Source organism: Talaromyces rugulosus, chromosome I, assembly GCF_013368755.1.
Source record: "Talaromyces rugulosus chromosome I, complete sequence".
In the NCBI taxonomy this organism is placed as follows: domain Eukaryota; kingdom Fungi; phylum Ascomycota; class Eurotiomycetes; order Eurotiales; family Trichocomaceae; genus Talaromyces; species Talaromyces rugulosus.
Window position 1 is genome coordinate 4,503,210 of NC_049561.1, and position 14,258 is coordinate 4,517,467.

The 14,258-nt window shown below is 44.8% G+C and overlaps 5 protein-coding genes across 5 annotated transcripts; 3 read left to right on the forward strand and 2 right to left on the reverse strand.

Annotated features, from left to right (window-relative positions):
• Positions 1-204: 204 nt before the first annotated feature.
• Positions 205-2,057, forward strand: TRUGW13939_01522 (uncharacterized protein; the record flags this gene model as incomplete). Its single annotated transcript, XM_035484722.1, has 4 exons — positions 205-627; positions 711-1,173; positions 1,239-1,412; positions 1,465-2,057. The coding sequence occupies 4 exons, from the start codon at positions 205-207 to the stop codon at positions 2,055-2,057; spliced, it is 1,653 nt and encodes a 550-aa protein (XP_035340615.1).
• A 533-nt stretch (positions 2,058-2,590) lies between these two features.
• Positions 2,591-4,343, forward strand: TRUGW13939_01523 (uncharacterized protein; the record flags this gene model as incomplete). The annotated part of the gene is made up of 4 exons (XM_035484723.1): positions 2,591-2,631; positions 2,696-3,036; positions 3,114-3,875; positions 3,928-4,343. The coding sequence occupies 4 exons, from the start codon at positions 2,591-2,593 to the stop codon at positions 4,341-4,343; spliced, it is 1,560 nt and encodes a 519-aa protein (XP_035340616.1).
• A 376-nt stretch (positions 4,344-4,719) lies between these two features.
• TRUGW13939_01524 (uncharacterized protein) lies at positions 4,720-5,520 on the reverse strand (the record flags this gene model as incomplete). The annotated part of the gene is made up of 1 exon (XM_035484724.1): positions 4,720-5,520. The coding sequence occupies one exon, from the start codon at positions 5,518-5,520 to the stop codon at positions 4,720-4,722; it is 801 nt and encodes a 266-aa protein (XP_035340617.1).
• A 2,055-nt stretch (positions 5,521-7,575) lies between these two features.
• On the reverse strand, positions 7,576-8,100 carry TRUGW13939_01525 (uncharacterized protein; the record flags this gene model as incomplete). The annotated part of the gene is made up of 1 exon (XM_035484725.1): positions 7,576-8,100. One exon carries the CDS (start codon positions 8,098-8,100, stop codon positions 7,576-7,578), a length of 525 nt encoding a protein of 174 aa, XP_035340618.1.
• A 2,414-nt stretch (positions 8,101-10,514) lies between these two features.
• On the forward strand, positions 10,515-12,562 carry TRUGW13939_01526 (uncharacterized protein; the record flags this gene model as incomplete). Its single annotated transcript, XM_035484726.1, has 5 exons — positions 10,515-10,904; positions 10,956-11,425; positions 11,481-11,835; positions 11,889-12,103; positions 12,193-12,562. The coding sequence occupies 5 exons, from the start codon at positions 10,515-10,517 to the stop codon at positions 12,560-12,562; spliced, it is 1,800 nt and encodes a 599-aa protein (XP_035340619.1).
• Between the last annotated feature and the right edge of the window lie 1,696 nt (positions 12,563-14,258).

Sequence of the window (14,258 nt, forward strand, 5' to 3'; positions counted from 1 at the left end):
TCTTCCAGTCCTCTTCTACTCCTCGGGCAAAAATGCCTACTAGACAGTTTGAATGCGGGGAATAAACATGGATTTATCCACCAATCAATCCAACACCCCACCGTCACGCCACTACCTGTATATAAAAAGAACATTTCAATACCAGCATGGAAAATACCAGTTACATATCAACTATGCACATTAAGCTTGCAACGGTCTCCAAAAATGGGTCCTCATCATGTGGCGAAATCCTACACGAACCCTATCATCTCCGGTTTCAACGCTGATCCGTCCATCATCCGCGTGAATCGTGACTTTTTCCTAGTCACCTCAAGTTTTGAATATTTCCCAGGAGTGCCTATATATCACAGCACAGACCTTGTTAGTTGGAAGTTAATTGGTCACGCGCTCACCCGAACAAGTCAGCTCCAAATTCATACCCCGGAACCTGGTGGTGGCGTTTGGGCCGCGACGCTTCGTTTCCACGATGGCTTTTTTTATGTTGTTGCTGCAAGCTTTGAACATTATCGTCCACAGAATGACGACCGAGTTTGGCCACTTGGATTTTACGTGAAAACGAATAATATTTGGGACTCGACGTCATGGTCTGACCCTGTGTATTTCGACGAAGTCGGGTTTGATCAAGATGTAGGAGGGTCCGTGTTTTTCTTAATCGGGAAAAACCAAAAAAAGTAAAAATTCTAAAATTCTAACCATATTGGTGACTACAGCTCTTCTGGGACGATGACGGAACCGTATACCTCTCACAAACACGTCGAAAGCAACATCGAACGCCGGGTGCCCAGCTGAAGGACTTTGCTATTCATATCTGCACTGTTGATCTCGAGACAGGAGCCTCAACAACACTAGAGCCGCGGCTTATTAGAGACTCATCTTCCGGCGTATCTGAAGGATCTCATATTATCAAACGAGGAAAGTACTACTATCTCTTCACCGCAGAGGGCGGAACAGAAAGTGGCCATAGCGAATGGGTTAGTCGAAGTGAAGAGGGCCCTTTTGGGCCCTGGGTGACTGGCCCAGATAATCCCCTCTGTCACAACGGAGCAAATGACGATGTGCAGAATGTCGGTCATGCGGATTTGGTTGAGGATCTGGATGGCAATTGGTGGGCAGTTTTGCTGGGAGTGCGCCCTGTGAACAAGAATGATGGTACATGGGAGTTATCGGTATTTGGTAAGATCCTTTAAGCTTTTGTGAAATGGCCCTGCGAAGACCTTTCAACCTGATCCTATTTCAAGGTCGTGAAACATTCCTAGTGTCGGTGGATTGGGTGGATGATTGGCCTGTGTTGAATAACGGTCAAAAAATCTCACTCCAATCCAGTTCGCAGGCATATTGGCAAGAACAGAGTTCCGTAATCTGGGAGGATGACTTTTCAAAACCGAATTTGCAGTTGGGATGGTATCGGAAAAGTAAGCTCTTAGTACCCTTTATCATAACGATATGATTTAATTAATAATCTAGACACACCGCGAAAACAAGACTTCTCCTTGACAGCCCGCCCAGGCTATCTTCGACTATTTGGCGGACCTTATACACTTCGTGACCCTTCTTGTCCAACACTATTTCTACAGAAACAAACCGAGCGCTTTTGCACATGGGAAACGCGTTTATCTTTCTTCCCATTTTCTGAGAGTACAGAAGCTGGGACCGTTGTATGGATGGATTACTTCACACATGGTACTATCGGCATTCGTCTTCAGGAGTCCATTACTGGGCCTCCCCAAAGAATAATCCGTTTCTCTCCACCAGCCGGCTCTGGCGCTGAAATAATTGAGCGGAGGTTAGAGAGTTTGAGGTCCGATGTCATTTTACAAGTCGTTTGCGGAGATCGATATCAATTTAGCTTCAGAGAGACCATGGACAGCAATGATCTTCAGGAATCTCATGTTGAGAAGATGGTATGGATCGGTGATGTTGCCAATGATGTGATGACTCGACCACCGCCAATTGGCGCTCAGTTTACAGGTGTCATGCTGGGCTTGTATGCATTCGGAGAGCACCATCCGAGCCATACGCCAGCAGACTTTCATCATGCCAACATCACCAAGCGCTAAGATAAATTTTGAGCTTAGACTAAATCGTTGCGTACGGAATTTTTTTAGAATGGTACTATTACAATCGTAGCAAATAATTTCCGGGGTAGACTAGTAAATAACAGAGTAGAGATTTCGTCCGCGTATACATGTGCACGAGTCATTAACTGTCACAAATAATCGGATAAAAAAGACTTTAGGCAAAAGAGAGCGCGATAAGAGCTGATTCTCATACTTAAACCGTGGCGTTTGTTAGATATTCCCCGCAATGTTAGGGTTTGCGGAGAAATGAATTAGATGGCCGGGGCCCTGATTCGTGGAAATATTCAACCCAGACCACCTAAACCTAGCTCAAAGAGTAGTGTTAATATGGCCTATTAAAATAAATATTGCGCGTCAGCCATGTGAATAAATACCCCGTATGTTCATTTTGTGGGATCATCCCTTTGGCAGTCGAGTCAACTGCTCGTGGTGAACGTGGATACTCAAACAGTCAACAATTGAATCGAAGAAGTTATCTCTCTTTCCATTGGCAACTGGAAAGCTACCGAAAGATGACTACTAACTTCTTTCGCTCGAAACGAGTGTACAATTGGTACGAATCACCAGCTATTCACCACACTATAGCGCAATAAAAGCTCATTGTCTTATTTCCGCAGGTACATATCAACCATTGCCGCAGCATGCATGGTTTTATACGGTTACGATGCCTCCGTTTTCAACTCAGTGCAAGGCTCTTCCAACTGGAAAGCATGGTTCAACAACCCCGATTCTAATGTGGTTGGTTCGGTAAACACTGCTTACACAGTCGGAGCAATTTTCGGTGGTTTCTTCTGTGGAGGGCCCATTGCGGACTACCTCGGACGAAAGATGGGCATGGCATTGGGATGCGTCCTTGTTATCATTGCCACATTTATGCAGACCTTTGCCCCGTATCATAGCATTGGATGCTTCCTAGCTGGAAGATGCATTATAGGTATCGGACAGGGAATTGCGTTGAGTAAGTACTCTCACCCCCATAGTGCGACCAATATACAAAATGGATCCAATATATTGACAATTGATATCAATTCACAGCCTCCGGGCCTATTTACATAGGCGAACTATCACCACCTGAAATTCGGGGCAAAATCATGACATTGTGGCAAACATTCTATTCTGTAGGATCCTTCATCTGCTTCTGGGTCAATTATGGATGCACAAAACATACCGCCCACCTCGGCGAGTGGGATTGGAAGATGGTTGTTCTGTTTCAGCTCCTGGTCCCAGTCATCATCCTCATCTTGTTGCCAACCATACCTGGAACACCGCGTTGGTATATCCAGCGACAAAATAACGTCGACAAAGCCCGAAAAGCACTCCGGCGTGTCCGTGAAAGTGAAGAGGAAGTTGAAGAGGAGTTAAATCAAATCCGAGGAGCACTGGAGTACGAGAAAGAAGCTATTTCTAGTAACTATAGCGCCCTGTGGAAGGACCGCTCCATTCGCTATCGACTGTTACTGGCGCTTGTGATCAATGCTGGGCAACAATTAACTGGCCAGGGTTCCTTGAACTCTTATTCAACCATTATTTACGAAAAGGTCTTTACTTCTTCAAGCCAGATTGCACTGATCAACGCGCTGAATGCCACTTTTGGCATCCTATTTACTTTGAACGCAATCTGGATTATAGATCGATTCGGCCGCAAAATCCTCCTGATAATAGGTGGGATCGGAATGGCTATATGCATGATCATAGTCGCAGCAGTCGAAACTGAGACCCCGGATTTGGCCAATGGAGCCAAGACCCAGTCTGTCGGTATCTCACTGGTGTTCTTACTTTTCTTATTTATCTTTTTCTGTACGTTTCGCTCCCTTCATTTTCACAAGAAGATAACTAAACTTCGATACAGACAAACCTTCCTGGGGCGCAACGGTCTGGATCTGGACATCCGAAGTATTCTCAATGAACGTTCGAGCCCAAGCCGTAGGAATGGCATCGCAGACGCAAAATGTGGCAAATACTATTTTCCAACAATTTTTCCCAATCTTTTTGGAGCACAAAGGCTTTTATGCGTTCTATTTCTTTGCTGGGATTAATCTTGTTCTTGCAGTTTTCGTATTCTTCTTCATTCCAGAGACAAAGAACGTACCCCTCGAAGAAATGGACGTGTTGTTCGGAGGTACGAATCACAAGATCCAGGGCGAAAACATGTTGGCAGAGCATAAATTGGGTGTTGGCGCTGGAAATGATGAGGGTGTCGTCCTAGATAGGGCCAAACCGGCGGATTCGGCACATATTGAGAATTCGGAGGTTAAGAACGCATAACTGGTGGATATTTGTGGGAAATTTTCTCGCTCGAGTTATCAATTGTGTGATATATACATGGATATTTTACAATAAACTGGTTTGATGTCGATAATCCTCTCCGTTTGCTACGATTGAGCTATTAATCTACTATAAAACGGTATGGATCGCAAATGATGCTAGTCACTAGTCTACCTTAGAACAGTTTCTAGATACGTCTATGAAACCATTCAAGAATGACCATTTGAACTTGCTACATCTAACATTATATTTACAGTTTAGTACATATGTAGACAATAATCACATAGAATCATAAGTCCCAACTTGTTAATATCACAAAGCTAAATCGCTTTGATTTTAACAGAATGCAGCAGGCCAATATGGTAAAGGAGGCTCTCTATTGGTAAGTGCAGGTAATATCGTCACCGTCGACGCTGGCCAAGCTAACGACGCTGGAGCTGCCAGATGGAACCATGTTGGCAAGGTAAGCGTTTGAAAGATCAACAGTATTTCCACCAACAACAGCACTATTGCCGGTGAAAGTGACAGAGCCGTAGTTTGCAAAGGGGGCAGGCGAATCGCCAACGGTGAAGTCCTCAACAATCCACTCGGCGGTGACCTCGCACAGAGCTGGAGACTCTCCAGTCCAGGTGAAGGTGGAGCTCTGACCGTTGCTCAGGTTCTCGAGGGTTGCAGTACCTCCAGTAGTGCTGGTTGCATCGATGGTAACGGTGATCTGGTCACCGGCAGTGACGGAGATATCGTCGTAGGTTTGCTGAGCCTCGGCGGGCCACCACTCGTACCAAGCAGAATAGCTCGGAACTCCGTCTTCTATGCACCAGTTTACTCCTGCTTGCATCAAACCACCGGAGCAAAAGTTTGTAACACCGTCAATTCCAACCCAAGCACATCCACAGTAGGCGGTGGAAGAGTCACCACCATCGGGAAGGGACGGGGTGGGTACTGTGAATGTTCCAGTGACACTAGTGACATCGGTTGTATCCAAAAATGCACCAGACCAGGTAGGGAAGGTGTAGGTGCCTATGGTCTCAGCAGTGGTGTCTGCTCCGGTGTTGTTGGTAAACGTGGCAGGGCTAGGATGACGGCGTAGCCTGGAGGCAGCTGGCTTGGCCACCGGATTGGCCACGGTGGCGCCTGCGAGAAGCAGAGGAACAAAGCTCTTGACAGAGAATACCATCTTGCAATGAATGTGTGCTGGAATGGTCAAGACAAGTGATTTGAGCTAGGTTGGAATGTTTGGCGGGAGTAACTGTCCTACTTCGTCAGGCTTGGGGGTAGATCTTACTTTTATAGATGTAGTCGGACCAAGCTCATTTAACGTGTAGTGCTAGCCCCCATCTAGTCACTTTATCGACCCGATAATTAAGAGTTGAGACTCAGAGGATTAAACTTAAGGGAGGACAAGCCACAAGGTAGGTAGTATCCATTACTATCTAACGACCCGAAGCCTTGTGAACGCCGAATGAGGTAGGTGGCTGGGCTCTCCAGGTCTTGACTCCTTAGGCCTGCCTTTCTAGGCGATGGTACTTTTGAATGTAACCTCATTAGTGGCATTCTGCCCTCACTTGGAGTCGCTCCTAAGCTTTGGTGGTTGGTGACAAGTTATCGGCGAAAATGGGTTAGCAGGAACGTTAGGCAGACGGCGTGACTTGCTGCTAGAGCCAGCGGGAAGCTTTCACAAGATGTGCCTGGCAATGTGTTCCTGGATTGGATGCTTAAACTCAAAAGAGGATCTAGTGAGATCCTGTCATCCAGATCAGAGATCTATCTCGGACAACCGAAAGATCCACAATGATCACGTTCTCGGCGATTATTATCATGGGTCAGCACGGGTGGACAAGATTATTACCGAGGACTGGAAAGGTTTACACTCCATTATTATTAGAATTTGGTTTAGCCCGTACATACTACGCAGTATATTTTTGGCCCCCAGATTTCTGGACCCGGGTAAGCCCGAACCTGCCTTAGTCATTTACTGTGAAACCTAGCCTTGTTTCTCCCTATCCAAATATTCGCCACGTACAGAGTAAACAGGTGTTTTGAGAATGTTAATGTGAGAAACTATAGATTGATATCTATACAAAGGAAATGGTTCATGCCGTCTTTTTGGGGACCAGTTTCTTGCGATAGGTTTTGTACAAATCAAAATGCTGTACGCGGTGTTGTGAATTCAAGTTAGAAATCAATAGTGGTATAAAAGCCCTTGGAAGTCTCCATCAACCACCAATTTAGAAGAAAAATTATTAATAGAATTAGCTGTCATGTAGAGATTGATAAATAAGATGAGCGGTTTATGTCAACTCATGCGGCTTTGCGTGCCAGGACATCAACAGTCGGTCGATTCCCTTTGCTAGACGCGACAATGAACAATCACCTGGAAGTTGCAAAGCTGCCGATTGAATATAACGCTGATATTAATTGATAGATGCCAGCTCGTTTTACGTGAGTTTTTTGGCTCTATTCTTCAGCTTGCCTTGTTCAAACCCAACAAGTCTCGGAATGATAAGTGTATGGCCGCCATTCTGGGCTTGTGTGGATTAGGATATTATTACTCTCTAGACAGCTATGCACGCCGTGGCTGTTAACGGCCGCAAAAATTGTTATGAAACTATTCATCGACCACAAGGCTTCGTGCGACATGATGAGCGAGGAGAAAAATGGTCACAAAACGCCACTGCATGCTGCCGTTATTAAAAGGCAACGAGAAATAGCCAACATCCTGCTGGAACACGGGGCAAATGTCAATGCTGAAATGGTAGAAGATGCTACGCCTCTCCATCTAGAAGCAGATAGTAGCTGTCAAGACGGCGTTTCATTACTGTTACGCTTTAGCGCCTTGATCGTGGCAAGGGATGCCTTTCTTCATGAGACCGCCTTACACAAGGCTGCGCGTAACCGGAGAATGAGGCCGATCGAAATGCTGTGCAAACGTGGAGCCAATGAAACGACCAAGCATATTGATGGCCAGGCATATAATTCTGGTTCGCTGGAGAGCCCTGGGTCGTGGAACGTCTCGGATGAAGATGCTTCTATATTTTTTATTTTTTTTCGATATAAAACACATCATTTCAACCATGAAAATATACATAGCTGCAAGACGTGGTTTCCAAATTAAAGGCGAATGAGAATCGATCAAGTGTATATTGTCGCCAATCCAAACTAAACACTTTGCATTAAAATTGAGTATGTCGTGCCAAGTACTCTCTATTATCCACCTAACAAACCCTATCACCTACAGCCTAGCCTTTTCCCCCAGAAAGACGACGGCATCCCGTTGCAAATGAGGCTCAAGCATCTTTGTATCCCAGTACAGCCAAACCTCTTTAAATTGTAGTCCTTCAACAGTGTCGGGGATATCCGCAGCACCAATGCGACAGACAAAACTCATGGGAATGCTGACAGACGGCGTATTGGTGCTGTTTCCCGGCAACCAAATATTCCTCACATTTTGTGAGAAAATTTGGCTTGTTCCATCGTCGCCATGAATTTCGCACAGCCTGAGGTAGTCGTGTTTCAAGCGCTCAAACTGGTTGAATAGTTGTTTCATCCATGCCCACATCTCGTCACCTCCGACATAATGAACGCCGTTCTGGTTGTGGAATATCGCGTCTTTAGCGTAAAAGCGCTGTCCAGAGCCATGGTTGAACCCAGCAGAATCTACGGTGTCGACATACGCCTTGAAAAATCGCTGTGCTGGAGTTTGAGGGCCGACAGCCTCCCACTCCGCGCCTGAAAGTTGGCTGGTAAGTTCAGGCATGTTGAGGTCAATTGAGATGCTGTAGGTTAAGTACTGTTAGTAAGCTCACCTTGAACATCGAATGCAAGATAAGGTTCAAAAAGTAACTTACCAGCGTGTAAGTCAACCGGTGAAAATCCTTGTCACAGGAGAAGATGGTGAAAGAAAATTCGAATAGCAGTGATTATTTCTTTGGCATGGGCTGCAATATTTATCCCCAAAGGCAACAACATTTCCCTGGCGCCGGGCTGAAAAATTAAGCCCACTTGTTGGTGATGAGGCTATTACTGTGCAGCGAGGCACACACCTTGTTACTGCAAGAGGAAAGGAAACCGGCGGCACAGGCAGCGGGGTATGTGTATGGATGAGCTTGCGTCACTGCGGGCAACGAATAGCGGAACTAAGCAGTGTTAGATACTTAAAATAGCCTGTCAAACAGAATACAGCAGAATATGTGACTGCTATATCTCCCGAATATTGAAATCCGGTGATTTCTCCCCAGTTAAAGCCATACAAGGTGCTAGACCGAGTCACGAAGTTTCTTTGAATTATTTTAACAAGAATCTCGAAGTTTTCCCAGCTAGAGCGTTCTACATGACTATATAGAGTTACTGAGAATGAAGGTCTCTTTGGCGTATAGAAAATTCTCAACTTTACAAACCAAACTTATGAGCTCCTGTAGAACGCATCAGCCGAGAACACGTCGAAGGGTATACTGGCGGCACTGTTGAGTGTCTGTGGGTTATATTTTCTATATTATTACATGGATTCTTCCAGTCACAGCTGAACCGGTGGGTCTACTGTAGCCTTGTGCATGATGATGCATATAAGCGCCGGTTGGTACATATGTAAGCTTATAGCGCCTGGCAATGCCATCCTGGTCAATCATTGGATGTGACACATCCCCCTAGGAAGATAAAATAAAATAGCCCCAGTGCCGATAGGTACAAAAAGACCAACATAGTGATGTCGGCTATATATGTTAGCTCTACGTGAACCTTTCGGATTTGACTGCTTCTTTCTTCCTGGCCTTTAATGTGTATCGTATATTATGGCCAAAAGAAAACGTATGCGAAGGTCGATAGATAATTTTCAACCTACATGAATAACTTTGAATAACGTTCGGGGATTTAAAAATAAGTGTATGAGGCTACAAGTAGCGTTTGTTGGTTAAATTTCTATTGGAGGCACTTGCAGTCTGCCTGCATAAGTGCTGACACCAGGCTTATTTTAATTGGCCCCATCTACGTCGCCAAAACTCAGCGCCTACATGCAATAATAACTAAGGTAGTTCACCAATGAAATTTGATGTTAGCACCCTCTTTCGCTTTTCATTTCGTTCATATGACCTATAGAGAGATGTTACCTTAAATAGAAGGTGGTCACAGAGGTGACCCCAATGCGAAACCGTGCACATCATAACGAGCTGAAATTTCAAGAAAGAAATTTAGATTATAGGGTACTGGTTTTGGTCAAGTCTTCGGGAACCACGTATGTCACTCAAAAAGTCAAAATCCAATTATCCACTAATGCAATGCCCCCGCCGTGAGGAAAAACTTGATAGTATCCATAGCGGTACTTAAAACAAAAAATCAACACATAAATTAGCAGGTATCCATGGTGAACCAGTGCATCAAGGTGAAATTCAAGCTTCAGTATGAAACTGCGCTAACTGATAGAAAGCTCTCACCTCTAGCTACTAGAAGTGTTCTCCAAAAAAAGAACATAGCTGTTTTGCAGTTGAGACGATATACTTCGATGCTAGCTGCGTGTAAATACTACATTTATGCCATATTTAGTTTATTTCGAAAGGAAAAACTCCTTTTTTGGTCATCAAAGTGATACCAGAAATTGAATAGAGCAACTAATTCTCACTTCCCCGAAACTCTTTCTTTCGCCTATAAGTTTCCTTTAAAGGGTCACCCTCATTACTCCAGACAGCCCGTCTACTAGTCTCATATTTTTCGGGGGCCCTTTTCACTTCGCTCCCTCCTGATCCCCCTGAATTATTGGGGATTACCCTACTGGAACAGACTAGTGAGGGATTACCTATATAAATTGCCTCAATCCCTATGTAGTTTAGAATAGTGTGCTTCCTAAATCCTAATAATATCAATCTGTTCCATACAAAATCCAACCAATAACTTTCCTTGTTGACGCTTATTAATCGTGCCCACGATCCAGAAAGCCAACAAATGGCTTGTAAACACGTGATAATTTTAGTAAATAATCAATTTGGGTAAAGCGTTATTCCTCTTTTAACCGCAAGTGCGGGGCAGCAGACAAAAAAGTCAAACCGACCCGGAGTTCAACTTTAACATATCCCGCGCACATTTTGATACGAGGATATCTCCTCAAAGTAACTAGATTAACGACATGTGAATATAAGCAAATAGAAGAAAGCTGACGGAGGTGCGTCGCTAGAAGTGAAATTAATGGCGAATTCCAACGAAAGTGCTTCTCATGACGCGGAATTTATGTTTCGGAACGGATTCCTTTCAGAAGTTAATAATGAGAAGCCTTTGGGCGCCCCTGGCGTCGACCAGATTATCACCCGTTTCCCACCAGAACCAAATGGATTTCTCCACCTAGGACACAGTAAAGCAATCGCCATCAACTTCGGATTCGCAAAGCACCATGGTGGAATTTGCTATTTGCGTTATGACGATACCAACCCCGCCAAAGAGGAAGAGAAATATTTTACGGCTATTTCAGATATCATTCAATGGCTAGGCTTCACCCCTGTGAAGGTAACATATTCGAGTGATTATTTTAACCGCCTCTATAAGCTCGCAGAGGACCTGATCCGCCGAGACGGTGCATATGTTTGTTATTGTTCAAGTGTGTTTTCCTCAATAAGTCTCTAGTTGCTGTAGTTGGTTAATCTTTTTTCACCTTCAGAAAGCGAAATCGCCCTACAACGTGGTGGTGGTAAAGGTGCCACTCCTCGCTTTGCCTGCAGTCATAGAAATCGACCAATTGAGGAATCACTGGCAGAGTTTAGAGCGATGCAGGATGGAAAGTATGGACCTCAGGAAGCTTTACTGAGAATGAAGCAAGATTTAGAATCCGAGAACCCTCAAATGTGGGATTTAACTGCCTATCGTGTGATCCAACCCAAGAGAGGGGATACTAGCAAGGAGGAAACCCCAGACAGCAAGGCAGGAATCCACTATCGTACTGGGGACAAATGGAGAATTTATCCAACATATGACTTTACTCATTGCTTGGTGGATAGTTTGGAAGGCATCACGCACTCTCTCTGCACGACTGAATTTGAGCAGTCGAGAACTTCCTACAATTGGCTGTGTGACAAGCTGGAAGTCTATAGGCCAATGCAAAGAGAGTGGGTAGTACTTGGCACCTCTCTCTATGTCTTCGTTACTAACTTTGATTTAAAGATATGGCCGGCTGAACCTCTCTGGTACAGTCTTGTCGAAACGAAAGATCATGAATCTTATTGAAAATGGTCATGTTCGAGATTGGGATGACCCACGCCTGTACACGCTTATTGCTCTTCGACGCCGAGGCATCCCACCCGGAGCACTCCTTTCATTTGTTGGTGGGCTGGGAGTATCCAAAGCTACGACGACTATTGGTATCAAGAGGTTCGAACAGTCTATTCGACAACACCTGGAATTGACTGTACCTCGCTTGATGGTTGTTCTTGATCCAATCCCCGTCATTATTGATGGTCTTCCGAATGATTACTTAGAGATGGTGGAAATTCCATTTTCAAAAGACCCAAAATTCGGCGTACGTCTACCCGAAGCAAGACTAATTCCAGCCATGAATAACTAATTATTTAGTCACGTCATGTTCCATTCACTGGAACAGTCTACATTGATCGAGCCGATTTCCGCGAGACGGCTAGCGAAGACTTTTTCCGACTCACTCCTGGCACATCAGTTGGCTTGCTTAAAGTCCCTTTTCCTATAACTGCAACTAGTTTTGAGAAAGATTCAGATAGCGGACTTGTTACATTGATACATGCGAAATATGATAAGCCTGAAGAAGGCACTAAGTTAAAAAAAACCCAAAGCGTGAGCATTCTCCATCATTCAATAGACCCAGTGATGTTAATCAACCGACTGTTACTAACCTGGCTGTTAGCTACATCCACTGGATCTCCGACTGTCCATCATTTAACAGCCCTATCAAGGCATCGGTCCGCATTCATAATCCTCTGTTTACTTGCGATAATCCAGATACGCATCCATCTGGTTTTCTTTCGGTTGTAAATCCTCGCTCCGAGGAGGTCTTTCCGGGCGCTATGGTCGAGATCGGCCTCCACGAAGTCAGGCGTACAGCGCCATGGCCAAAATCTGAAGGCGAGAAAGAGTCGGAAGATTCACAAAAATCTCCAGATTGTGTTCGATTCCAAGGGATGCGCGTAGCATATTTCTGTCTAGATCGTGATAGCTCCGCTGGTTCGATCGTCCTGAACAGGATTGTGTCGCTTAAAGAAGACTCAAAGAAGTGACAGATAATGCCTGTCATTTCCGTCAGCGGCTGATCAAGAAGAAACGAAAGACAAATGTAGTCGATGCCCATCAAGATCACGACTGCAATGAAATGAATTGATGTATTTCTCTTTACATTCTATCATGCGTCTCAAGTAGAAATTTGCAAATATTCAAGAAAATAAACAGCAACGCAATAAATGAATAGGTCTTGATGTATGATATTTTCACTATTGGCTAGTCTGGTATCATGGACAATGGAGATTGTTTCGCATACCCCGTCCTGCGTCCAACAAGACCGTCTAGATGCTCCGTCTGGCTGCGATCCGAGACTGGGATGACTGAAAGAGGAAGGACTTCTGTGCCGGTGTATCTCTTATCTGAGTACTCCTCCGGACCTTTCTCTAGAACTGGCATGTCTGTTGCGATTATCCACTTCCCCTGCTGATGGCGCGCCTATCCAGCAGCTGGGTTCTTTAAATTATGGGGTGTGATTTTTCCCTGCTAGGGGCGCCCATTTCAGTTGGACCCCGTTATCCTTTCTCAGTCAAACGACGTGAATGTCGATCAAACATTTGACTATCAGGGAATAATATACACCCTGGTGTTGTCATGAGACCGTAAGATAGATCAATTCCTGGATCTGAGATAGGAGCCCCAACGCATTCGCCCTAAGATGGATCCGGTTTTTGCATCGCAAGTTGGCTAAGAGCGTGAGACCGGCGAAATTGGCTGACTAGACGGCCAGTGGGCTGTGATGTGACCGTGACGTGGGGAGAAGACGCCCATTGTCCAATATTCTAGCTCTAGTTGGGCGGTGGACTTCACCAAGTCAAGAGATTGTGACTGTGGCGATTGAGTAAAATGTGATGGGAGAAGGGGCGCTGTTGTTGAGCGATGCACTCGCGTTTATATAGGTCGCTGCGCGATACCCGATCGGGACCGTTTTGAAGAACTTAACGTATTCGACGCTTATCGACGGTATCGCTTGTAATGCTAACCCCTCACAGTCCAACGGGTACTTTGAGCCTACGTAGTCGCCGGATGGAGAATGGATTGCCTTCACGTCGGATATACGCCCTGGAGAGGTCGGCTGGGAGCACATAATCAAAATAACTAAATGCACAACACAAAGATGCCAATCAGCTTTACCGTATACTTTGTAAGCCGCTATATATGCTATTATTATGGTTACAGATGCTGATGACAGCAACAAAATGCCCTAACTAAAAGTTTGTGGGAGGATGCCATGCCTACATGTATGTTTGCACCGGGTTATATTCTGGCATCTACTTATTCCGCTTAAAGTAGGCGTGTCATCAATTGATCAACATATCAATGTTGGTTTGAAAATTCACTGTTACGTAAACTGATCAATTGAAGTTTAGAATTAGGTTATGAACATCGATTGATTGAACGTGCGATATATTGATATTTTGTGCCCTGCAAATTGCCCGGCGGTGGCGCAAATTTAGAATGTTTCACAGGTTATGTAGCATTACCCCATTAAGTTAAGTATTTATGTGTATTGTGCCAGCTGATTTATGTTACCAATATCTAGATGTAACGACATGTATAGATTTTAATGTATCAATTTGAGCATGAAAGAGCACTGAGGGCATCGTAAATCACGTGCAAGCGGTACGGATAGAAATGACATCCTAGCCTAATATCCTCGGCAACTTAGCTGAAAGTAATCCCGACATTTGGAGCCGA